This window comes from Apteryx mantelli, chromosome 1 (assembly GCF_036417845.1).
Source record: "Apteryx mantelli isolate bAptMan1 chromosome 1, bAptMan1.hap1, whole genome shotgun sequence".
In the NCBI taxonomy this organism is placed as follows: Eukaryota; Metazoa; Chordata; class Aves; order Apterygiformes; family Apterygidae; genus Apteryx; species Apteryx mantelli.
In genome coordinates this window covers 48,251,724-48,277,617 of record NC_089978.1, presented here as the reverse complement: position 1 = coordinate 48,277,617, position 25,894 = coordinate 48,251,724, and the positions used below count along the sequence as shown (strand labels likewise).

The 25,894-nt window shown below is 34.7% G+C and overlaps 1 protein-coding gene across 18 annotated transcripts in view; it reads left to right on the top strand.

The window, feature by feature from the left end:
• MYCBP2 (MYC binding protein 2) overlaps positions 1-25,894 on the top strand; it is a 218,533-nt gene that overhangs the window by 100,036 nt on the left and 92,603 nt on the right. For all 18 annotated transcript variants that reach the window (XM_067293019.1, XM_067292987.1, XM_067293046.1 and 15 more), the window contains 15 exons: positions 508-604; positions 2,512-2,704; positions 3,323-3,597; positions 4,889-5,110; positions 5,490-5,681; positions 6,819-7,025; positions 7,778-7,909; positions 8,462-8,640; positions 11,180-11,322; positions 12,114-12,214; positions 13,625-13,843; positions 15,636-15,861; positions 16,278-16,396; positions 20,113-20,200; positions 24,036-24,088. In XM_067293019.1, the coding sequence (XP_067149120.1) occupies positions 508-604; positions 2,512-2,704; positions 3,323-3,597; positions 4,889-5,110; positions 5,490-5,681; positions 6,819-7,025; positions 7,778-7,909; positions 8,462-8,640; positions 11,180-11,322; positions 12,114-12,214; positions 13,625-13,843; positions 15,636-15,861; positions 16,278-16,396; positions 20,113-20,200; positions 24,036-24,088 (2,446 nt within the window). The remainder of the gene's footprint in view (positions 1-507; positions 605-2,511; positions 2,705-3,322; positions 3,598-4,888; positions 5,111-5,489; positions 5,682-6,818; positions 7,026-7,777; positions 7,910-8,461; positions 8,641-11,179; positions 11,323-12,113; positions 12,215-13,624; positions 13,844-15,635; positions 15,862-16,277; positions 16,397-20,112; positions 20,201-24,035; positions 24,089-25,894) is intronic.

The window sequence follows — 25,894 nt, the reverse complement described above, 5'->3', positions numbered from 1 at the left end:
TATAGTCCATAAGTTTTTGTCTTTTTGGACTGCAGTTTGAGTGGAATTACAGGGATGAAGGTATGCTCCAACCTGTGTTTGCCTGCGGGAGGTGTGAACTGATTTTACCTCCACCAATACTAAGAAGAAAAAAAGGATTTGCTTCTGAATGCTTGTTATGCACAGACATCTCACAGTGAAAATGAACATGTGACCTACACATACTAATAAAATAGGATTCTTTGAGGAATAACTTTTCTAATCTTAAAAATGCCATCTGAAGACATACAGTATATCCCTGTATTAATTCCATATGTGTTTAGATCTTGACCTAATTAAATGCTGTAAGCTGAACAGAAATCAAGATATTTGATGTTGGTTTCGAAGTACTGGGAACTGGAGGAAATTGTGCTGAAATTGAGCATTTCAGGATAATTCTATTAAACTTTTCTTCCACTTATTTAATGAACAATAGAAACAGTAAAGCTTAATGCAGATTTTAAGTCAGTTCTTATATTGTGCTTCCAGGCTGCCGACAAGTGATGGCAGTGCATCCAAAGGAAAGCAGCAAACCAGTGAACCTGTGCATATTTTAAAAAGATCTTTTGCCAGAACTGTCTCTGTAGTGAGTATTATCAAGAACCCTGTGTCTTTCCTGCCAGTTCATCTATAATTACATACCTGAAAGATGTGCATGTGGAAATAACTAGTAATTATTTTCCTGTGTATTTCATCAAGCAAAAGTTAGGTACACTGAATATATATGATGATATAGTTTTTTTACTTCTTCTGAAGAGTTCAAATGTAAACAGCAGTCTAAGCTAAGCTTAATACTGTCATGATGGGAGCCTGGAAATGCATTTGTTTATAAAGTTTAATTTACTTTTCATGAATGAGCTGCTTGGAATTTTTTTTTTTTTAGTTTGTAGTTGTTGGTTGCATTCATTGTACAAGCCCTACACTCTGCCAAGAAATTATGCATTAACAATTCTCTGCAGTTTTGAGGGAGCTTCACTATATGCCCTCTTATGTGGCTTCTAAATTACTGTAAGCCATAATTAGTCATTGGTAATATTAATTTTCCTCTTGGATGCATTCCAGTACACATTAAGAATCAGATAGCATTTAATTAAACTTTGGTAAGCTGAGGTAAGGAGTATTAATAGGCACAGTGCCTTGCAGATATTAATAGAAGATATCTGCAGTTCTTTAAATGCAGTAGGAGCTTAGTCAAATTTTGAGGAAGAGAATACTGCATTAAGTTAAAATGCAACATGTTAGTGCAAGATAAGCCTGTCTTTTAGCCTGTCTTTTAAAAGTAAAGTTGTTTCTTCATCAGTCACAAGTTATGATTATTTCTTTTTCAGTTCTGTCCTGTCTTTTTATATTTTATACTGTACTATGTTTACTGTCCATATTCTCAACTGATAGTTGTCTTGAAATTATTGCCCCATATAGACGCCCACAGCTTGATTTTCTTAACCAACTTTTTTTCTTATTTATGTTCTCCTTTTCTTTGATATTCCCTAATGATCAGGATGATCTGCTGCTGTTCAGATTTCTTCTAGAAATGTATTTTCTATATGATCTGCATTTTTAGTAATCATGTCATTAGAACATACTAACAGATACTCTTAATATGTGTTTGCTTAAAGTTGTTTGCCTTAAGCTGTGAAGTTCTATTGCTTTAATACTCTGCATTGTATCCTCCTTCTTCATTATCTTGCTGCTGTTATCCCTCCTCACCATAGATCTGAATTTGGGATAAAAGGAGAGATTTGGCTTTCTGGAAAGAATTAGGCATTCTGGACATTTTATAAATAACTTTGAACAATCAGCTTTTCCCTGCAGCTTTAAGGTATTCAATCCCAAATACTTGTCCTAGGTACCTAGGTGCCTTCTGAGGTACAACTTTATGAAACTACTAAACACATTTAATAACAGTGGAAGCAAATTTTTGGACAGACAAAACTTTGTAAACCCTTAAATTTCTTGTGAACCACCATGCACTTCTGTTGAACTTTCAAGTACTGTAAATGTAACATAGTTCTGTAGCCCTCCCATGGCCTTGCAGATCATACTATTTAAAAATAAAACAAACCCAGCCCTGGTAGAATTCTTTACCATTATGGCAAGAACATATTCTGTTAAAAGTAGGTCTTATGTTATTTGTACACAGACTCAGCAAGTGAAAATTACTGAAAATCTGTATTACAGATGAATAGAAACAGTTGTTACTTCTCAATTGTCTTATAATTGAGAGACTTCCATGAACATAGCATTATAATACATTATAAATTGCTTTTAGCATGGCATTGTAGTGACGTATCCCCTACATTCTCAGTTCTCTTTTCTTATTCTCAAGCAAATAGGTTTTGTGTGATGTATGATACATGTGTGTAGATGTAAATATGTTTTCATGATACACATGGACATAGATGCCTTTTGCTTTTCATCTTATCCTGATGTTGAAAGTTCACCTGTGTTTTGGGCACAAAATCTTCTTTCTGTATCCTTCACATTCTGAAATAGGAATGCTTTGAATCTTTATTGAGCATTCTTCACTGGAGTTGGACAACACTGGTGCTAGGAGTTGAAGAACTTCGTGGACTGAAAGGATTCCAGTACACTGCTACCCTTTTGGATTTGGAAAGGTTGCGCTTTGTTGGCACTTGCTGTCTGAGGTTGCTGAGGGTCTACACCTGTGAAATATATCCAATATCAGGTATTTTTTTTTAATTTGTTTGATTCATATTTATCAGCAAATAGTGATATATGGGACACTGAAAATTTGGTCTAAGCATTCATGTTTGGTTTGCTGTGGTGAAATTGCCTATACACGTTTTTATTGGAGCACTTACTAGGTTTGCAGTAAAAAATGAGACATTAGCATTATGTGCATAACCAAGCATGCAGCACTACATGTATATTTTAAAATTAGTTTGTTGTTTGGCTTTACAGTCATGTTCTTTTGGACTATTTTGTAGCTTCTGTTATCCCATTTCTGTACATTGTGGCTGCTTTGCCAGGGGGCACGGTCTATTTAAAGTTGAAAGGCAGTGTCTGTTTTTCATGACTGTAGTTTAACAATGTCCAAATTAAAATGCCGCATATATTATGAAAGATTGGAAATGCAGGTTTCTAATATTCAGGTTTCTTTGATGTAGTTTAATTCTTATTTCTCCACCCTTCAGTATTCTGCAGTGTGAAATTAACATCTCTAAATGTAGATTCATCAACATTGCTAACTTCTGATTGTTCTACTTGCATGTATAATATGCATTTTTATATAAAAATGTTTCATTTATTCTGCAATAATGCACTACTTTTTCTTACCTTCTAGCTACAGCTAAGGCTGTTGTGGAAGAAACCAGCAAACTAGCAGATTGCATTGGAAAAACTAGGACTTTGCTGAGAAAAATTTTGTCGGAAGGAGTTGATCACTGCATGGTGAAGTTGGATAACGACCCTCAAGGATATCTCAGTCAGCCCCTGAGCCTTTTAGAAGCTGTTCTTCAGGAATGTCATAATACTTTCACAGCTTGCTTTCATTCTTTTTGTCCAACACCAGCTCTCCAGTGGGCATGCCTTTGCGACTTGCTGAACTGTTTGGATCAGGTACACTAAAATGGCACAAGTGAATATTACAACTTAGCTTGCTGTTTTCCTCAAAGGAAAGGCCAAACAGTATTTATAGTCTTTATTCCTTTTTTATGTTTATTCTGTTTTGCAACTTGAATTCTGCTGTGTTTTTTTTAATCACTATGAAAAAAAACGTGTCCAAGTTCAACAAGAACTGGGAGCTTCTGTCTCCCTTAGAGGAAAGAATCTTTCCTGGGACAGTGAAGAAAATTTGTGGTGTTGCTGCCAAGTTTCAGTATATGCTTCATTAGTGTGTAGTACGTGTCTTACATGCGATTTTTGTTGCACTCTGCTTTGGGACATAAGTGTTGCTTTTTTGATACTCATCACTAATACCTGAGTGATTTCTCAATGTTAAATGTCCCAGCAGTGCTCTGATCCAGAAAAGCTGGCAATACTATCCTGTGATGAGCATCTTTCTTCTAAGCATCTTGCTTATTGTGAATGAGCATCTCATATCTAAGCAGTGTAGTTGCTTGCTTGCATTGATTGCAATGAGTTTTAAGCAATTTGCTTCACTGCTTGAAAAACCATTAAGCATATTAAAATTCAAGGAAGAATCAGTCCTGTAATGTATTATTCCAATTAAATTATTTGATCAATTATAATAGTGTTTTGTCTTCAGAAAGTGTCATAATTTCAAAAGTAATTTTAAATGGCTTCATTATTTTAAAATATATCTCAGAAAACAAATTTTAATTACTCAAATTTGAAAGATTTAAATGGAAGCTCTAAGTTTTATCATGAGATAAATAAAATTCACAGGAGAGCTAACATTGTATGGAATTACTTGTTTAAATTATTTTATGATTACTATAAAACTGGAAAGTTTCTTTCAGAAGTTGTTTTTCATTCGCAATGCTACAAGAATTACAGCAAGATTTTTATTTTTTCAGTTCTGTGTCTGTTGTTCTGAAATAGTCTGAAAGCTGCTAGGAAAATGGAAGAGAATAGCTACCTTAGTGTTTACGATTCTGGTGTACATTCAGTTCTCAGTTCTGCTGTGAACACAAGACTTAAACAGAATGATAGCATCTCTGCTGCATCCCAGGGTTCTGTGAAAATTCAGACATTAAATATTTTAAGATATTCAGGTATTAAAGTGAAGTGTACCATTAATGCCTAAACTAAAATATACAAAAAGTGATAACATTTTAAAACATAACCAACTTTCAGACTGCTGCTACCTATTTGTAATGTAATTTTCTGGATGAGTTTTTGATGAATGGGGCATTGCCCTTCTATTCATTTATTTTTATGTTTTTAGGACATCCAGGAAGCAAACTTCAAGACGTCCAGTAGCCGGCTTCTTGCAGCTGTTATGTCAGCTCTCTGCCATACTTCAGTAAAACTGACCTCTATCTTTCCAATTGCTTATGATGGAGAGGCGCTGCTGCGATCAATGGTCAAACAAGTCAGCACTGAAAATGACTCTGCTCTGGCCCATCGTTTTCCTCTTTTGGTTGCACACATGGAAAAACTTAGTCAGGTTAGGATAATATTCTAAAAATGTGATGATGTGTTTTATTTTGCAATAAAACATAAACAGGTAAATTATGATTTTAGCATTTTAAATTTGTATCTGAATTTACCCAAATGTTCCCTTTCTGAAGGGCTTGTTTCAAAAACCTACAATTTTATCAAACTTTTATCTTTCAGTCTGAAAATTTCCAATTATTTCTTGTGTAGAGAATGTTTGAGCAAAAATGTTTCTTAAATATTTTTGAATTCTAAATTGGTAGAAGTATATTTTAGAGTTGTTGTCTTCTGTTGTTGCCTATTGTTTCCTTGATTCTTCGATTACCTAATGTTTATAATAGGTGCAGAGCAAGTTGTCTTTATTTTTCATTTTTATTTTCATATTACAGAGCGAAGAAAATGTTTCAGGGATGACAAGCTTTCGGGAAGTCCTGGAAAAGATGCTGGTCATTGTTGTTTTACCAGTCCGGAACAGCCTTAGACGAGAAAATGAACTTTTCTCTTCACACCTGGTTTCTAATACCTGTGGGTTACTTGCTAGTATTGTGAGTGAGCTTACAGCATCTGCATTAGGATCTGAGGTAAAGTTTCTGTAAACATCATTCTTAATAGAAATCTTTTAGGGCATGTATGTTATTAATGTGATATATGCTGTGACTACAGTTATACAGGTGTGCAGATCTTTCACAAATGCTGTTTCTAGTCTCAGTAACTTTCAGATGTCTGGCATAGTCCTAAAAGCAAGTGATCACTGCAGTAGGGAAATACTGCCAAAAATTAACTACTTCATTGTGGCTGAAGGATATTGTAAATTGTTTCCAAAATGACTGTATTTCTTTTTTGAGTATTTTTCTTTTTGCACATATGTCTAGGCATGTATACACTTGAAATATATTCTTTTGCTGCTCATTGGAGGCAGTGCCACGTTTCTGAGCATCTATGTGCCTGTGATGGCATCATGGGTGCCTTGTATGCTCTATTCCTATCATTTTTTGATTATGGGTCAGAATTTGTAATGTATTTTGTTTGTGCATTGTGTGGCTCCCCATCTTTATATATAAATATACAAACATATATATGTACATGAATACATACATTATCTATCTATATATATGTAAACTTAACACATAATTCATGAGACTTCATTAGACTTTTACTTGTTTATCTGCTTTCTATTAGAAAATTGAGAGTCGTGTTGGGTTCAGCTACTGTGTGTAATCATGAAACTCTAGGTTTTAAGAATTTCCCTTTTATGAGGTTGTAATGTCTTTGAATGATAGGAAAGTATGTTAATTCTATTAAAGGCACATCACTGTGTGTGTACTGTCAGCAGATTTTTTGACAGAAAGAACCCAGTTTATGATAATCTCTCAATTAAAGATGTTTTTCTAACGTATTTTTCCTCTCCTGATCTTGGTTTTTACCTAAGGCAGATGTATCTAACTCTTCTTCTTGAAGCATGGTTAAGCTATCAGCTGTGCTGATTCATCCTATTAAATATATATTTAAATATTTGAACATTTAGGAATTATATGAAATTGTATTTCTTTTTAGCTGAAGTTGGACAGAAGTCCTAATGGTGGCATCTTTTATATTTTAATAGTCAATTTTTTTAATTTACTGTGTTAAAAATCTGGCAGTTTAATGAACTTAGCTTTGTTAAAGCTGCCTGATGTTTAGCAGTTAATCCATTGTTGCTTGTATTTGACTTTCTACAGGTCGATGGACTAAACTCTCTCCATTCTGTCAAATCCACACCAAATCGATTCACTAAAACAAGTCAGGGAAGAAGCTGGAATACTGGGAATGGATCCCCTGATGCAATATGTTTCTCTGTGGACAAACCTGGCATAGTTGTAGTAGGATTTTCTGTTTATGGTGGAGGAGGAATTCATGAGTATGAGTTGGAAGTATTAGTTGATGATGTAAGTACTGAATCTGAAAAAAGTTTGAACAAAAGTAACCTCAGAGTTTTTCATAATATATTTTACAATATAATATGTATTGTTATACAGTCTAGACTACCAGTACAACAGTACATTAAGGGTTTTTTGATTTGTTTTGGGGGGTGTTTTTTTGTGGAATTGCAAGCTACATGCCTTGTCCAGTGGATTCTTTATCATTGTTATGGCCTTTCAATCTTACTTCATTACAAATAATATTTTAATTATAGTGGGCTTTTTGCTTCCTGAAGCTAAGCGTAAATTAGCGTCAGTTATCTCTCTGCATAATATTAAGGAAAATAAGATGTAAAGAATAAGAAATAAGAAATAAAGCAGACAAATTTAAAACATTTGAAACCAAATATTGGGGAAAGGGATAGCCTACCAGCCTATTAGCGGTTAGGCTGTAGCTACAGCTGTTTCGTGTGCTGTTAAAGTGAGTGTGTGATGAAGAGACACCTCTGTTCTGTTACACCCAGTTGCTCACTTTAAATGACTTTTCTGACCTGTTGCAAAGGGCAAGCATGTGCTGCTATGGGAAATTCATCTATCTGTTCAAGAATTTCCTTTCTAACAGAAAGGCTTAGCTGTTGATTCTGAACAGGTTTTTCGGTTTTGTTTTACTTGTAATGCTGTGTATCACAGTTTATGCAAGAAAATATAAAACAATTGCATGAATGTGTCTTTTATTTACATTATAAACCTATTAAAATGGCTTTGTTTCCTTGAATCAGAGTGATCACACTGGAGACTCGACTCATTCTCATAGATGGACATCTTTAGAGTTGGTTAAAGGAACTTACACCACAGATGATTCTCCCAGTGACATAGCTGAAATCAGACTTGACAAAGTTGTGCCACTGAAGGTAAATAAAGGAAGTACGCATGGCCGTAGTTTTCGTATGACTTCTGAAGATACCAAAATTTAGAATGTTAGAGATTAATTGTTTTCTCTGTACACATTTAAAAAATTAATCTTAAAACATTTGGTTTATAAATTCTCAGTGTCAGCCTGTACCTGAAAAGTGCAAATCTTGTCAGGAAAAAGAAATTAAATCTTAATTTTTATAATAACATAGAATATATTATAACTTGCTTAGTAATTTAAGTATTCTCAAATGTGCAAAATTGTAAAGTGCTATTTGGTAGCTAATTTTCTTGGATATCTGGTCACTTTTCAAGTAATGGGTAATATTTTACATAAATTATGCTCCATAGCTTGGGAGCAGCTTTAAGCAATAACTTTGACTTTTGTTAAATGCCAGATCTTTTTCAGTTAATTTCATTTTTGAGTGCTTTGGAGCACTTTTCACACTTTCCAGTACTCATGTAACATAATAGTTACTTTCATAATACTGTGAAGCCTAACTTGTGTGTTTGTTTTATTCTGTGTATTATTTTTGGCTTTCCTTTTTAAGGAAAATGTGAAATACACAGTTCGGTTGAGGAATTACGGAAGCCGTACTGCCAATGGAGACGGAGGAATGACTACAGTTCAGTGTCCAGATGGTGTAACATTTACATTTAGTACATGTAGTCTGAGCAGTAATGGCACAAATCAAACACGAGGACAGATTCCACAGATTCTTTATTACAGGTTTGTGTGTTGTTCTGATCCATTTGCAGGAAGAGTGAATAAAACCATTGTAATGTTGTAGCACATCTGTTTTTGAGACGTAACAGAAATAAATATGTCTGGAGTGTGTGTAAGGAGAGAGATTCTTTAACAGCAGTATCATGTTCTTCCCGTGTAGTTTCAGTCTTAGGTCTTTTAGTGAAGACAATTTTGGGGGCACCAGTTGTCCTCTGCCTCTTTCAGTCTTGTTTCGATTCTCTTTTTTTTGATTTGGCAAATATTCTGATAGTTGACCTCTCTTGCTATGTCCATTATCATTTCTGCTTTTAAAGCTGTAATATGGGGGACTGGTTAGATGCATTACTTCAATCTTTGTTTTTCCTACGACATAAGAGATTTTTGAGGGAGGGGAGGAAAGGATTTTCCTCACTGAGACTAGTCACTGGAATGATTTTTCTCTCTGATTTCATTCAATTTCTTCCTCAATCACCTGAAAGGATGGCATCAGGTAGTCAATTAAGGTCCATATATATATAGGAACTGCCTCCTCTGTACTGCAAAGTTTCAAGGTATAAAAAGAGAAATTGCACCTGCAAGAAGAAAATCAACTGAAGTGTCAAATGTCCTCCAGGAAGGCTTTATTTTGGCCTTCCAAGGTATAGTAGGGAATTCACTTAAGCTAACGTTTCTGTAGAAAGTGTCTTTTTCATTTTTTGTGGTGCTTACCTTCAGATGCATGAAGACCTGATTTTCAAAATGTGGTAACATCTGAATGTATGGTTTACTGTCATTATCTGTTCAGCAAAGAAATGTTACACACCTTTAAGCAAATATCAGTTTCTGTAGTAAATAGCTCGTCATCAGTAGGTCCAAGGAATAAAAGCATGGAATAATAATTTATTTTGATTCCTAGTTATGTGGGAAATGTACCTACTCCAGGTTTATGTTGTCACATTAAAGAGAAGAGTGTAAAATAAGCAATGCTACAACAAAATGATGTATTTTGGACTAACAGTTGCCACAAGAAGGTGTTGCTCTTAACAAAGCTTTGAATGTGCTAAAATATGAAGAAATAAAGTTGCCAGTAAAAGTGTAGTAATAGTATATTGGAAGATATAGGATAGTTCTAAACTGTTTTTAAAACATTAGATTTGCTGTACTTTGACTGAGGCAAAGATTCAACTTGTCAGTAATCAACAGTAGGTTGATCAACAGTCAGCTATTATAGAACAGAGCTTGTAAAAGTCACATTTCCTTTTCTTTGAAGGATGTTCAAATACAAGCAGAGTTGATCTGACAGTTGTTGCCGGTACAAATGCCAAGAAAGGCCATGCCAAAGGAAGTGTGTTAACATGCTTCTGATTAGGAGAGAAATGCACTGGAAGGATTTGTTAGAACTGTACTGTTGAGCCCAGTCTCAGTGACTAATAAATTTAAATTAAAAAGGCTTGAGCCTGACAGCAAAGTTAATTCTAGCACACAGTGACAAAAAAATTTTTTGCACGAATTGTCCCATCAGTTTCTCCTATTGAAATGTCAGTGTTATGGAGAAAAGAAAAAGTGTTATCTTAGAAACTGCAGGGCAGCGCATTAAATGATGGTTTGGAAAGTACTTCTAGCCTTGCATGGCAATTGCAGGATTTGTACCCAAGGGTGACTGCAGTTTCTAAACTTTCTCTCAGTTTTCTTTCACAGTAGCATAGTGTCTCAGGTGTGTTTCATCTCTTCCCAAAATCTAAGTAGCAATAATTGTGACTCGACTTATGGACAAGGACGGTTTCTGGATTTGTTAGATAAACTCTAGAAAGTTCTAGAAAAACATGTTCTGCTTCATCAGTTGCTGATGCTAAACAGTCTTGCTAAACCATCATTCAAGCCATGCTAAAGAACTATTTATAATCTCTGTTACCTAGGATAACAAAGATTAGGGCTATGTTGCAGCTAGATGAACTGGCAGGTTTCATAGCCTTTTCCTCTGGGAAACATAATTACTAGGTTTCATCAAAATACGTTGTGTACCTCTGGTACTTGATATTTCAGCACAGGGTTGGCTTGAGATTCTGTTCTTTTTGAATGCTGTTATAGCTCTCTTACCTCATGTCCAAATCCAAGAAACTGAGAGAAACTTTTCTTTATGTGAAGAAGTTCTAAAATGAGACAGGCAGCAATCAAATCCTCTCTCCAAAGAGGGATACTATAATATTAGAGAAACAAATCCCTAGATATCTAAGGATTTGTAAGAATGGTTAATTTAATTCATAGACAGAGGAGGATAAGCATCTTTGCTGTACATTTCATTTGGTTGCATGCAGTTCTAGCCAAAATAAATACTTCAGAAATGTTTTGCATATTTTCTGTCCAAATAAAAATAAAATGATTGCAAAGGACTAGCCCTGAGGTATTGCCTCGAAGATATCCTCTGTGGTTGCTTTAAATTGTTCCCTTTGCTGTTTTATCATAAATAAATTGTTTTAACATTCCATGCTAAAAAACAATCAGTCATGTTTTTTAAGTTAATTTTGTACTTTGTGAACTTACTTTAACTTAATCTACCATCCAGGAGCGAGTATGATGGAGATCTACAATCACAGCTTTTGAGTAAAGCTAATGAAGAAGATAAAAATTGTAGCAGAGCTCTTTCTGTTGTGAGTGCTGTTGTACGGGCAGCCAAAGACCTGCTGCACAGGGCTCTTGCTGTAGATGGTAAGGCTTTTCAAAATTGAAACTTAGTTTCTTTCTTTGATAGCAGGAGTTAAAAGTAGGATATCAGTGTTTTAACAGTTGTAATAATACTCTCTTCTGCCTTCCAAAGAATATTTTCCTAACCTGTCATAGCTGTAGTTATCAAACTGTGAGCAACATCCTATATCACTGAGTTGCACTTGAGATATCATAGATAGATATCTCGTCTAAACCTGCTCTTCAATTTAGCAAGCATCATATAAAAGCTGGTAAGATTCTGTAAGCCAGAAGATGTGCTGATGGATCAGTTCCAAATCTTACTGAATATTTTGTGCAGTGGTAGTAATTAGGAAAACTGGTGAAGGTATTGCATTTATAAGCACTTAAACATCTAGTTTTGAAAAATTTAGACATCAGCCTTAAAACTGAATGATTTTAAGCTACCATCTTCTGTCATCCTAGTAAAAATTAAAGGAGTCTAGAATATTGCATAGTGCTATAGAAATTGATTGGGGGGGGTGGGTATGGGTTCATACCATATCACAGAATGGAGAATGCAATGAAATTATGCTATAAGAGGCAAAAGTTTTTTACCATAGTGTTGTATATAATGACACATTTATCTCAGGTAAACTTTGCAGGTTTATAGTTTGATTTTGAACCACTATGCCTATACAATGAAAGTAATTTAAAGTAAAAACTGCAAGTATAACTCATAAAAAGCACACCAGAAAAATAAGTTTTATTCAGAACCATGATGCATTTATTATAAGGAATATTATAATACTGGTGTTATAATTATCTTCATTTAGCTGAAGACATTCCAGAACTGCTCAGCTCTTCCAGTCTGTTTTCAATGCTGCTTCCCCTCATAATAGCCTACATAGGACCAGTTGCAGCAGCTATTCCCAAGGTATGCTCCTCAATAGAAATTACTGAAGAAATTTAAGAATATTTTATAAGGAAAAGGTTTAGTCTGAAACTATGAAAATGTGAGTGTGTTTATGCTTTTATGAATTAGTGATTTATATTTGACCGCTGGACTCAGTATGAATTTTCCAAGAGTCAAAAATTTTAAAAACATGTAAAGTCATGATTTGTTTTTTTTTTTTTTTTTTTTTTTTTTACTTACCTTGAAGACATTGTGAAAAAGATACCTTATGGAAGCAGAGGGGAAGAAGAATAGCTTTGACAGCAGAAAGAGCCCAAAAATTTAGAGGGGTCTGGATTTATTAGTTATTTATTGCCTATTATCAGTGGGGTAAGATGTCCTTTATATTATGTAATTTCTGTTTATAGAATGAACATCCAAAGCAGTGGTAGCCGCTCACTAAACGAAAATTATGTCTGTCAAACTTAGAGATGGGAAGATGTCAAAATATAAATAAAAATGCCCTCACTTTTCAGTGGCAGAGCATACTTGCATGTGTCTGACCTGGAACAGTCTTTGGAACATCTCTAAAATGATGCTTTGTAAAAATACCTAACATTGATTTCAGTCAAATTAATATGCATTATAACATAGGGATCCTTAACAGTCTTAAGTCACGGTCTTAAATCTGTGAATAGATTTACAAATGTTCCTAATCCTTAGTTGATAGACACTATTATCTTTTATTGCTTTTTTATGAACTATAAACTCTCTTCCATTACTATAAACTCTCTGAATTATAACTTCTCTTTAAGGGGGGAGGAAGGAGGACTGGCACCTTAAAATCTAGTGGATTCATTATATTAAAAACAGTTTCAAGTGTTAGTTACTTTGCTACCATGATGAATTTTAGTTCTGTAGCCAAGTGTTTTGCTTCACAAGTGCTCCTCTCCTTTGAGAATGTGATAAAAATTACAGAGACAGTATATCTACAGTACAGATACTTTGTACAGTGTAGGGACACTACATGCATTAAGAAAGTTGAATATTTGAAAAATAACAATATTAATATTTTTATAAAACAGTATAATTGGATAATCACTGACTGTATGCCTTCAATACAGTATTTGACTTTCATAGCTATTGTTTGTTAATGTTAATGGCTTTTTAGTTGTTTATATGGTGTTTTAATGAACTCACAGTTGCAAACTCAGATTCTTGTTTCATTTTTTGTTAAGTCTCTAAGGTGGGTATTTGGCTGAGATGAATGTAGTGATGCTTTTTCTGCAAGGATTGAATAGATGTAGAATTGGAAAATATGGCTGAATGAATTTTATGAAAGTGATATTCTGAGAATATCCAAAACAAGCATTGTAGAGGGATGTAGATTTGTGAGTATTGTTTTTACCCGGTCTTAAGTAATACTTTTTTGTATATTGTGTCATGATACAGGTTGCTGTTGAAGTTTTTGGCCTAGTACAACAGTTACTTCCTTCTGTGGCAATTTTGAATCAGAAATATGCCCCTCCAGCTTTTAACCCAAATCAGTCTACAGACAGCACCACAGGAAACCAGCCAGAACAAGGGCTTTCAGCTTGTACTACCTCTAATCACTATGCCGTTGTAGAGAGTGAGCATCCCTATAAACCAGCCTGTGTTACACACTATAAGGTAAGCGCCACATCTAAGTTTGCATGCAATTTCTTAAATTCTTTGGACATGTGGTTTTTGTTTTGTGAAAATGGACTTGCTGAAAAATTGCTGCCATGGGTACTTATATTGTCTGATTTAGGAGACTGGGTTTCCTGCATTTCCTATATTGCATATATATATTGCATTGCTCTCTGCGGAAACCTGTGCTTCTCCAGTAAGTATAGAAGGAGCCTGTAGGTTTAGACCCCTAATGTTGGTATCTAATTTAAGCACCTAAATTTGCTCAGTGTTAGATTTTACTACTCTGTTGTGCACAGATTCTCTGCTCTAACTGTACAGATTTTGCATGTATTTCTCTTTCACTGTATGTGTGTATATGTGAGGCTTGAAATTACCATTTACCAACCGGTAATAAAGCACATGTTGGTAAACAGTATATTGTCAAATTTTAATCTAGATCAGTATTTTGTATACCATTCTTAATACTTACAATTCTGTACTAGTAATTTCTTCATTAAACATGTAGATGATTTATGCACTCTTCTCAAACTTACCTAAGATTTAATTTTTAAAAACAAATTATTTCTTGCTAGGAAACAAAATAAGCAAAGAGTGTATACATGGAGTCCCAAAGCTAAATAGACAAGTAATGCAGTTTTGATTGAAATGTCTTGCATGTAAGCTCTTTCTAAATTCCTGTTTCTGAATTTAGAAGTTTGATGTCTTTATGTAGACGTTACCTAATCATATCTCAGACATTCTTACCTAATGCTAAAATGATGCTTCGTAACATCATCAATTCGTAACATCAATTTCAGTCAAAATACTGTGCATTATACTGTAGTATAGTGTAGTGACTCTGCCTGTTTAAATTCTTCATGAATGACTGTAACTTGGACCATGATTTGGGATTGCACAAGACTCTGAAGTCCTCTCTAACTATCCTAAGTCACTTTGAGTGGGATTGACTGGCTCTATTAAAATAAAATTCTATTTTCCTGAAGGTCAGTGAAGAAAGGCTGGTTTTGTCTACCTGAGTTAAGGGCTCAGGTGTAAATTACATGCCTGAGATAAATCCCTAGTGAGTTCTTTAGTGACATCAATACCAAAACTGTAAATACAAAGGTTGCAAATCTAGAATTGAGTGAGAGCTGGCAATTGTTAGTCGTTACTATGCTTGAGCTGAGAAAACAAGATATCTACTGCAGAAAATGTAGTTATCATGGAAGCTTCCTGAAGTGATGATGCTTATTATCTTTGTAAAAGTTTGCAGAGCCTATGTGAAGTGTGAGTCTCAGTCATTGCTGCTTTTGAAATTCTGTAGCTACATGCTATCATACTGCAGGCCAGATTCACAAGTGTGCTTCAGCTGCTTTGTACTAGGGTTTTCTAGGGTTGCACAAAGCAGACATTGAATCTGACTTTGAAGTTTGTATACAAAGAGGTATTTGAGAGTTAAATGTTAGTAGTATTCTGTGGTTGTTTAGTTTAATGTTCCTGTATTTAAAAATAAAAACAATCACAAATGGAATCATAAACTCAAGCACTTAATCTGAACATAGCTTATACTACATGACTATAATTTAGGTAAGGTCAAAGCATTTCAGATATATCTGAGTTTCAAAGAATGAATCTTGAAAATTTGGTTAATGTTAATTAAAAACATATCAAAACAACTGTATAGAATTGAAAAATTGAACCACTTTCATAACCTGAAATGTTAAAAAGAAAAGACAAAAAGAAAATGTGCAATTAAATGTATAAAAATGCACTTAAACATAATTGATTTTGGACTACTGCTTTGTTTTAGGTGACTTTTCCTGAATGTGTCAGGTGGATAACAATAGAATTTGACACCCAGTGTGGCACTGCTCAGTCAGAGGATGTTCTTCGTTTACTAATTCCTGTCAGAATTGCACAGAGTCTAGGATTTGGACCAAAGCATGGTTCTGTTCATGAAAACCTTAATTCGTGGATAGAACTGAAAAAATTCTCTGGATCTTCAGGATGGCCCACTATGGTATTAGTATTGCCAGGTAATAGATATATACTGCTATATTTTCCAGTAATGTGAGTTATTAAAAGAATGAAAAGACCAGTAAAAAAGAATTATTAAAATAATGAAAAATGAAAAAAAATAATGAGTCTGATTTTTCTGCAAATGGAAAATTTGACTGCAGGAGTTTTGAGTCGTCATAGAAAACAAACATGAAAAAGTCTCAGTCCAAGCTGGCAAAAGTTTATAGTGAGCCATTGGTTGCACATCAGTGAACCACATTGATATTAGGTTTCATTTCTGAGTGCTGATTTGCGTATTGCTCAAGATTTTCTTCTCTGTGTTACATATGAAACCTAGGTTTCATTTATGTTTTTGTAGTAGAAACATATGAAATAGGAGAAATATTGAAAGTTCCTATTTATTTATTTTATGTATCCTTTTGCTTCCAATAAGGAAATGAAGCACTTTTTTCTCTGGAGACTGCATCAGACTATGTGAAAGATGAAAAGGCATGTTTTTATGGTTTCAAATGTTATGCGATTGGATATGAATTTAGTCCAGGATCTGATGAGGTACGGAAAAAGTGAAATGGCTATAATGGCACCTATTTAATTCCCTTCTCTAAGGCCAGCTTTTTTTGTAAAAGTAGTTTTATTTCCACTTCTGCCTAAATAACATTAGCAAAATCTTTTTGAATGATTTTCATACAACTTTTAAACATTTATTTTACAGACGCTATTTGGGATATTTAAATCTGAGTGTATGTTTGTGGAGAATCTTCTTTTTTATAGATGTATATGTATAAAAAACTGTGACAGTCTACAAATATGTAGTATTATGGTTTTATCTATTACATCAATGGGATATGGTATTTCCTAAAATTCTGACCTAGTCTTCTATACTAAATCCAAAGGATTGGTGCTTTCAGATTCAGTGATTCATATTTCACTGTCACTGCTAATTATGTGATGACAGACTTTCTTCGTGTACTTGGGAGAATGTTTTATCTTAGCTATTTTAGTACCAAATACCTAATGTGCTTTGTAATAACTTAAAAAAGATAGAGTGTCCCTTGTCTTGAGAGTGTTAGGTCCATGGCCTCATGTGAACTCCACAAGTTTTGCATCTTGTTTACATTGCAGCTATCACAAAAGATTTATCTCATTCATGAAATCTACTCAGGCTTGATCATGTCTTCAAGTTTTCAAAGCATGAGATTCTGTGAAATTTCATAATTTTTTGATACGGATCAGAAGATATTTCATAAGATTATTAGCTATGATTATCTCATTGGCTTGGAGCAAATCAGATTTACAAATATTGTAGATAATCTAATTAGTCTAATATTGGGTAATATTTGGTTAATGCTGTATTGCTTTTGGTAGATGCAGTTGTTAGCTGCTTAAGCAGATATATATTACTGGCAAGAACCGCGTTCCTGTGCGGGAACTCTTTCCTTGTGCTAATTCTATTTTTTTAATGAGCAGGCAACAAGGCAGATCAGGAAGCAGAAGTGACTGAAAGTTGATCTTTTTTGCTGCACCAGCTATTATTTGTTTTACACTGTTCTTCACATAATCAACTGAACTTCAGTGCTTTTACAGAGGGAGTGGGGGCCATAAGAGTAAGTCAGTAAGAGTGGGAAAGAAGGAATGGCTGTCCGGTTACCTATAGCACTGATTAACAGTATACCTTGGCCTACGCATATGTTCTGTCATAAAGCAAATCCCATTAATTTTTTTTTTAATTTTTTTTTTTTTACTGTGGTAATAGACAGGTAGTAATAGGAGTTCTCAGGAACACAGAAGTGGCTGGTAAAACCAGTGTCCATAGAACTTTTGCTTAGAAAGAATCAACCTAGTGAAACTTCTTTGTCGAGGTGAAACAATAAATACAGTATGAACATCAGAGATCAGAGGAATAAAGGCTTCCTCTTATGAAACACTTTTAATTGTATCTTTCTTTTTTTCCTGATGTTGCAGATGATAAGGAAAAATGTTTGTGTTATCTAAACTAATAGTGGCCCTAATAAATTTATTAGCACTGTATCTACACGTTTGTCAGCTACCAGACAAATACATACCTTCTTTTTGTCTCTCATTAGACTATTTTCTTAGCTACAAGGGAAGATTCTCCACCTGAAGTAGCAATGTTCATCTTTTAGTGCTAAAGTGTGCCATTTTTACTGAGAGATTTCATCCTCAGAGTGGTACTGCAGTTAGACTGCAAAGAAATTCTGCAAATAGAAAAGGAAGTGTTATACTGTTTCAGCTACCTTGCATCTCAGAACTAAAGCCCCCACAAAAGTCATATAACAGCACTATCTGTTCTTCTCAGTCATGTTTAAGACAAGGTCTTTGTTCACCTTAAAGTTTCGGTGCTATCTGCAGGTATGGTCTTAGTCTTTTCCTTTTATGGAAAGTTACAATACTCCATTTTTGGAGTATCAGCTTAACTTTAAAGGACCTTAAATGAAGTGATTGGACACACCACATAAGTTTCTCATTCTTTTGAGAGCTTTGTGGCGACAATTTTCTGAAGTGTTACCACTGGCAAAAAAGGAGTATATGTTCTGGTGACAGCTCTGCTTACTCTAGCTTAAAAGAACAAAGTATCAGTAAGACCCAGTTCAGGTCAGCGTGCTTCATTTCTGCCCATCCGATTTTCCACTTTTAAAGGGCAACCTCCCGGTACCCTTACCTAACTGTAGTGTCTTAAGTGGCAGGCATTCGTACAAAAGTGTCTGGGAAAACTGAAGGATGCTGTTGAGTGTGAGCAAGGGCATCAGGAAGTCAATATATAGGTGTAGTTGAACTGTTAAACTTGGTGTAAATGTCAGATTTTTGCAAAATTTGACTTAGATCTGTGCTTTTATAAATGAAAAGGAAGGCTTTCTATAGGGTCATTATAAAAACTACAAAATATATGCAAAACCTGCTGCCTTTTCTTCTGCATAAGGAGACCAGTCACCTTAGCGGTACTATCAGTATTGAATTATGGGGTGCCCACACAGCAGGGAACTGTCAGGTATGCTGGCCCACATTTTGCCTATTTTAGTTGCTTGCTATTTCAGAACTTGCAGTTTGATTCCTAAAGATGTAGTTTATTGAGGGTTGGGTCTAAAATACATTTTGGAATTATTTCCAAATCTTGGGAATCTTGGAGAATACAAGGCAAATCTAGGGTTACTGATTTGAAGCTCTTTCCCCAAAAAGGATTTTGACCTTACATTATATATTGCCAGTCTCTGAAGGTCTATCTAAAAAACCCATCAGAAGAATGTTTTCCATCTCTTCCACTTTTTCTTTCTCCTCTGTGGGAGTAATCTGTCATAGGTTCCTTGGAAGTGCTGAACCTTGCACAGATTTCTTTAAAACTTAAAAGTGGTATTACTGACAACAACATCTTTTTGTGAGCAAAGTTAAAGAGGCTGTGCTTGCCTGCACATACCAAATACATTTGTTTGTGGCTAGAAAGTAGCTACAGCCTCCGTAGCAATACTACTCTCTTCCCATTCCCTGCAGCCAGCCTCCTTCCCTCCGTGTGCTTGAAAAGTGTGCGTGTGGCCTGAGGCAAATGGAACAGAAGCAACTCTGTTCCTTTCTCCTGAGAGCAGGATTGAAAGATACTGTGGGAGACTGTCTGTCAGGTGTTCTCAGTGGCAAGCATAGCAGGAGATGGAGAGGAATCTTCTGCTCTTCCCCTAGAAGGGCAGAATCAATGGGAAGAAAAATTTCTTTCCAGGGTAAAGTTGGAGGGAAGAAACTGTTAAGAGCTTCTTCTAGGATTTATAATGGAGAAAATGTGGGATCTTTTTCCCATCCTTGTCTCTCCAGCTAGAGAGAGGAGGAAAACAAAGTTTTAAACAGCATTACCTTTAAACAATACGGAAAAGTAAGCTTGCATGGCATTTATGTTCAGCTTTGGAGAAGTATTGCTTGCAATCTTAATATATATTAGTAGTTTTTGCAGTAGGAAGTTCCCTTTCTCTTTAACATTATGGACTAAAGACAATATATTCCTCTAATAGTAGGCTACCAGAAGCCTGGTAACCTGCTTAATAATACTCCTGCCTAGTTGAAATTGTTCTAAAATTTTTTGTATTCTAGTCCATGTCACAGCAAAACATGACAGCATGAATATAAGGCAAGGAGAATATTAATGAGACACTTTAAACTGAAATACAGCATTAATATCTCTTAGGATAAAGTAGTGTCAGGGAAACCTGTTCATTCAGTTGTGTTTTCTGAAACAATATTTTTGTTTAAAAAATTATTTAAATTTGAAGGGTATTATTCAGCTGGAGAAAGAATTGGCCAATTTAGGAGGATCATGTGCAGCAGCTTTGATGAAGAAAGATCTAGCACTTCCGATTGGTAAGTCCTTCTCAAAGAACACGTTTTATTACTTCATCATTAACTCAAGTTTGCTGAATGAATAATGCCTTTCAGTCTTAATGATGCTTTTACTTAGAGATGATCCTGTAAAATTGATTCTTAAAACATAATTAGTCAACAGGAATGATAAAACAGCATTGTTTTCTGCTTACACTATTCCCTTCTTGCATCTATGGGGAGGAGGGAAACCTGGTCATTTAAATCTGAACCTGCTCACCCCATCCACAGGTAGTGTATCAGTGTACAAGCTATATCCTACAGTTTCCTGGTGGTACTTCACAAATGTGCAGGTATCATTTGTACTTCTCTCTCACTGTTTTTTCTCCCTGCACTCTACACCTTTTGAATGAAAAATACCTGCAGTGTTGAATTGCAAAATGGAAAATTGTATTTTTAATATTGAAAGTTGTCATTGTATCTCTAGACCTCACAGCCTAAAATATTTCTGCTTTTTTTTTTTTTATAATTACCAAAATAAGGCATTCTTTTACAGCAGATGCAGCAAATACAAGTTTACAGTAACCCAAATGCAGTTTAAGATACAAGGAAAAGTGAGAGTTTAGCAAAAATGAATGGATATGGAAACTGTATTAGAACTTTTTACAACCAAATTCTGTATAATAGGATTTCTACCATTAAACATTAGTGTAATTAGGTTTTAATTTAGGATTGCAAACAAGAGCTCAAATGTTGTCAGTGAAGGTGAAAGAGAAAGGTGCACATTAAGAAGCAGGAAGGCATTGATCAGTGTGCAGTTACTGCCACAGAACTTAATTTGAATTTTTTTAACCTGGTATTTTTCTTGTGTATTTGAATGTGCACATCTCTTTATGTTGTAAGTAGGCACCTCAGTTGCACTTGTAAATCTGTATTTCTTTCTCAAAAGTACAGGCAATTCTGTAGTTTAAATAGAGTGCCCTCTTCTGTTATCCTTCCAACAACAGCCACATTAATTCCTCAGTTTTGTTGATATCCCTAGTGCCCACTTACCTTGTTGCTCTCTCTTTCTATGCAAAAAAGAAGCAGAAATTTAAGTGCTTCTAACTTTCATTTCCCAGGTTTTCTAATACTTCATTCTTCTCTCAAAAGAGGGTTTTGTTTTGTTTTGTTTTAAATTAATTTTGCAAGGGAATGTTTAGAACAAGAAAGGAAAGTAGGTGGTACATAGATTTGCTTATCTGCTTTCAGACAGAAGGAATTTCAAATGAAAAACATGCAGCTAAGTTACTTATGCAGCCTCAGCAAACCTGAAAAAGAGGTTGTATGTGAACTGCAACAGAGGAATGATGGATGCATTGACTGTAAAGGGTTTCCTGATTACAGAAGTAATTATAATTGATGCATCTGACCATTTACCTAACAACTACTCCAGCACTTCAATGAAGTCTGTTAGTATTGCTGATAGTGTTACAAATACAATGACAAAAAGGCATGAGCACATAGTATTTCTCTCTAAGACTAGTGGACCCTATGAATAAACAAATCTGATCAATTGTACACAGGAGTAGTAGTGTTTGCCTGTTGTGATGGAAGCCACAGTGCAGTGTTTTTAAGATTGTTTTCAGTTGTTTGTAGTTTTGCTTAGTTTAAGTGTTTTGCCTGATGTCTGGCACATGAAACGGTGGCAGGGAAAGAGATGAAATCTGGTTTTCTAGAGCAGCATTTAAATGCCTTAGTATGAGACTACTTATCCTACATTCTAGATTATTTCTTTTCTACTTTTGCTGGAAGTGAAATGGTGTCCTGATGAATGCTGTGTATTACATATTACTGGCATTGCTTATCTGTAGTGCAATATCATTTTATTCACAGGATGGAGTGTCCTTTAAGTGAAAACCTATGTAATCATATAAAAGACTGTCTTGTAATGCATACACACAAGAACGCCTTTTGTATTAGACTTTTCAAACTTTTACAGGCTTTATTTTATAATTTTTGTAGTTTTACCCTGGTTTCTTGTGTGTGGGTAGATGTGTACAGTCTAAAGACAGTAGCCTAAGCAAAAGACTCAGTCCAGAAAGGAATAAACAGCTTCACTTACAATGCTTGAACTTCAGCATTTAGAAGTTAGGCATCTGTGTCTAAACTAGTAACTCCAGCCTTCTTCTTTCTATCTCTTTTGAAGTTAATATAGACATCTTCAGAGGATGGGTCATTTCATCCTAAAATGAACACGTAAGAAAAAATGAAATGAATCACCCAAAGCAGGGGCCTATAGCTCCTCCATTTCCTATAAAGATATCTTATAATGTCTAAGTCTGGACTCATCATCTCATGCTTTGCTGCCCCAGGGTAGGTAAAGTAAATCCTCATGCATTTCCCAGAGAATTTTTAGACCTCTGGATCCAACTAAGTGCTCTTAAAACTTAGAGATTTTAAAAAAGACAATAAGAAACTTGATGAATGTCAAGGCAGAATTTAAGAAAGGAAGAAGTAAACAAGTGGATGAAAATTTTCACCAGATATGTCTAGGAAGGTTGTACAAAGGGCATGATGGGGGTGAAAAAAGACTTGTCTGGAAACTTTCTATCAAGAAAAATATCCAAAATGACTGCATTGACTTCAGATCAGTTGTTACTGGCATCCTTGTAGATCCTTTCATCTTTAACATCATTTTAGTGATTGCATCTTGGTGTATTGATTTGAAGGAGGTTGTCCTTCACAAAGCAGTTCCGTGCTTTTTATTAATTTTTGTGGTGGGTATATTCTGTGTACATGTAGTCAAATACTTGTCCAAGTGTTCTTCTAGAGCCATTAGGAAAAAAAAGTGATTTGAAAGGACTTCAAGAAAACATTAGCCTTTTTGCTCTGGAGGAAGATGCACTGGACTGCAATTCCTTCATGCATTAGGAAAACTTCATCTGTGAGAGTGCACCCAAATATTACTTGAGTTACCACCTTCAAAAGGTCACATTTTCTCCTTGCTAGTTCTCTAAGACTTTAAGGTATTTGTTCTAGTGAGAGATCTGCTCTGTGTTTGTGATCTGACTTGAACAACAGTGTGATTGATCAATGTATTTAACATTGTTACTTATTTGATTGTTTCAACTCTGTATTAGCTGTTTCTGAGAGCAGAATTTTTATATACTTTTATTTCTTTCAATTTTTAAAAATGCATTATGACTTTATTCTTTAGATTTCTCTTTCTCTCTTCTTACTAGTAGAATTGCCTGACATGTTTTTGAGAGAGAGTAGAAATATGGTAACTACCTGTTTTACATTTCTTTTATGTTAAAGACTGTGTTTGGCAACTCTGGTCACTGTGGAATCAGAATTTTGAGTTGTGTTTGTGAGGAGCAAATACTATATAAGAGAGTATATTTGAGATTTATATTATAGAAAGAATCGTAACCTTGTAGAGTTTACCAGATTTTCAAATAGTATTATCAGGGCAAGTACATATAAGGGAGCAGCTTGTGCATAGTTCATAAATTCTGCTTCCTGGAAATCATCTTCCCCTCCCAAAATCTTTCTCTGAAAGTATCTAGTTACATCCAAAGATTTGCCATACATACTGTCTTGGAGATAAGAAGATAAGGACCAAATTTTTGTTTTATGTAAATTACATTGTTTATTTGCTTGTTCACTGAATGACACAATATTGCATGTTTGCTATGTTACTTGAAAATGTTAACTGTTCATTAAGGAATATTGAATTAGTCTTTGAACTGCTGAATAAACAGTGTTACCCATCTTACAAATTTAAACTTTGTAATATAAATGGCTTTACTAAACAGAATTGAATTTCACATTCTATAATAAGTAGATAAATGTCAGTATTATTTTTATGAAAAACGTGTTTATATTTTTACAGCAGGTAATGAATTTGAAGAAGATCTTGAGATTCTTGAAGAGGCTGCTCTACAGGTATACTGTTGCTTCTTTTCCATTGCAGCATATTTCACTAAGTAGTTATGTTGAAATCTTTTGACAACTACAGAAGAAAATCACTTGTAAGGTTTTCATAATAGGAGGTAATCTAGTTTGCTATAAAACTATTTTAAAATGTTATTGAACTGGTAGCATTTATTAACAGGCATGATTTAAGAATTTTGCCCTAAATTTTCAAAACTAGTGGCTTTGGTTTTTTTATCTCTGTTTCTCTCTTTCTGTTTCTGGCTGTCTCATAATTCCTTGTGGGAAATATGAGCTTTTAAAATTGGAGAGCTGCTTACATTGTCAAAAACATGCCATTTAAATTGTTCTATTCATGACAAAAATAATTAATCATTTGTGAAAATGCAGCTTTTCCTACTTAACTGAACAAGAATTATTGAATTGATGTCACTGCCTCTTTTTGGAGGCAAGGTAAATGGGAATATTTGTAGGTATCCTTCCACAGGTCTTTTTAGCTCATTTGTTCATATCACACAGTAGTTACATCTCTGTGGAAAGTAGATTCGAGATGAACTATTGTCTGAGATGTAGAATTTTGATCCTAAGGGACATACAGAACATTTTAGTCATTGGCTTAAAAATGGAAGTTTTCAGTAATGGAACCCTATTTACTATTCCATGGTCAATTAATGGATCTGTTTTCAAGTCCTGGTTGGTAATGCATGATTCAGAAAGAATTTTCAATTGACTTTTAGATCTAGAGTCTTTTGTGTAAATAGAATATAATATTACTTGCTAGTTGATTTAAATTCACTTACATATTTCACAGAAGCTATCTTGAATGGAATACTTTTTATGAAGAGTATCCTTTTTAAGGGGTAATGGACATAGATAAAACATGTGAAAGCAGGGCATTCCAGACTTGATGTGGAACTATTTAAATTATATCTCAGAAAATCTTACAGAAGTTTGGTATTTATATGAAGTCTTTCTGATAATAAACCTGCTCAGAAAAAAAATGCATAAATATCTCATAGGAAATCAGATGGCTAAATGTATTTCATGACCTTCTGGCAACACATTTTAGGTGCTACCAAAATTAGTGTTTCACATATCTTCGTAATTGCAGAAATAAATTAGCTTTTTCAGTTGAACAATGATGTTTATGAAGTCCCAAATAATATGATTGCAGTTGTTCTGGACTGATGATTTATTTCTTGGTTGTGATGGTAGCTGGCACTGGTCAGTAGTTCCCTATTTATAGCCCATAGCTGATGATGAATGATGAAAACAGTTTTCATATTCTTTCTCTTCTAATTAGCTTCAAGGCACCTATTTTCGGATTTAGTTATTACTGTACTTGCTGAAGAAATGTGTTAGTCTATAGTAGGTTGCACCACTGCATAGGCTGTGTAACCTTCTTAGATGTCAGGATGGTAAAACAGAAAGTGCCTGGGAGGAATCAGCTGTTCTTGAAAGAAACATTTTCTCAGTAGACTGTTCTTGGACCCACTGTGTGCTAATTCAAAAAGTGAACTAAGAATGTATATGCAAGTAATGGATTCATTTTCACTTTTAGTTCGGTCTGTTCAATATTTTATACAACTCTCCACCTTTCTCCCCTTCTTGCAAAGAAGAGATTTCTTTTACTTTGTCTCACCAAAAAATATCTTGCTTAAGAGGTCTGCCTTTCTCTAAGCTATATGTCCAGCCTTTTATTTTCTTTTGGGACATTCTCACTGACCACATTTCAGAAGGGCTTTCTTCATTCTTCTGGTCACAATTCGGCTGCTAAGGATACTCACAACATGAAACTACATGTTAATATATTATTTG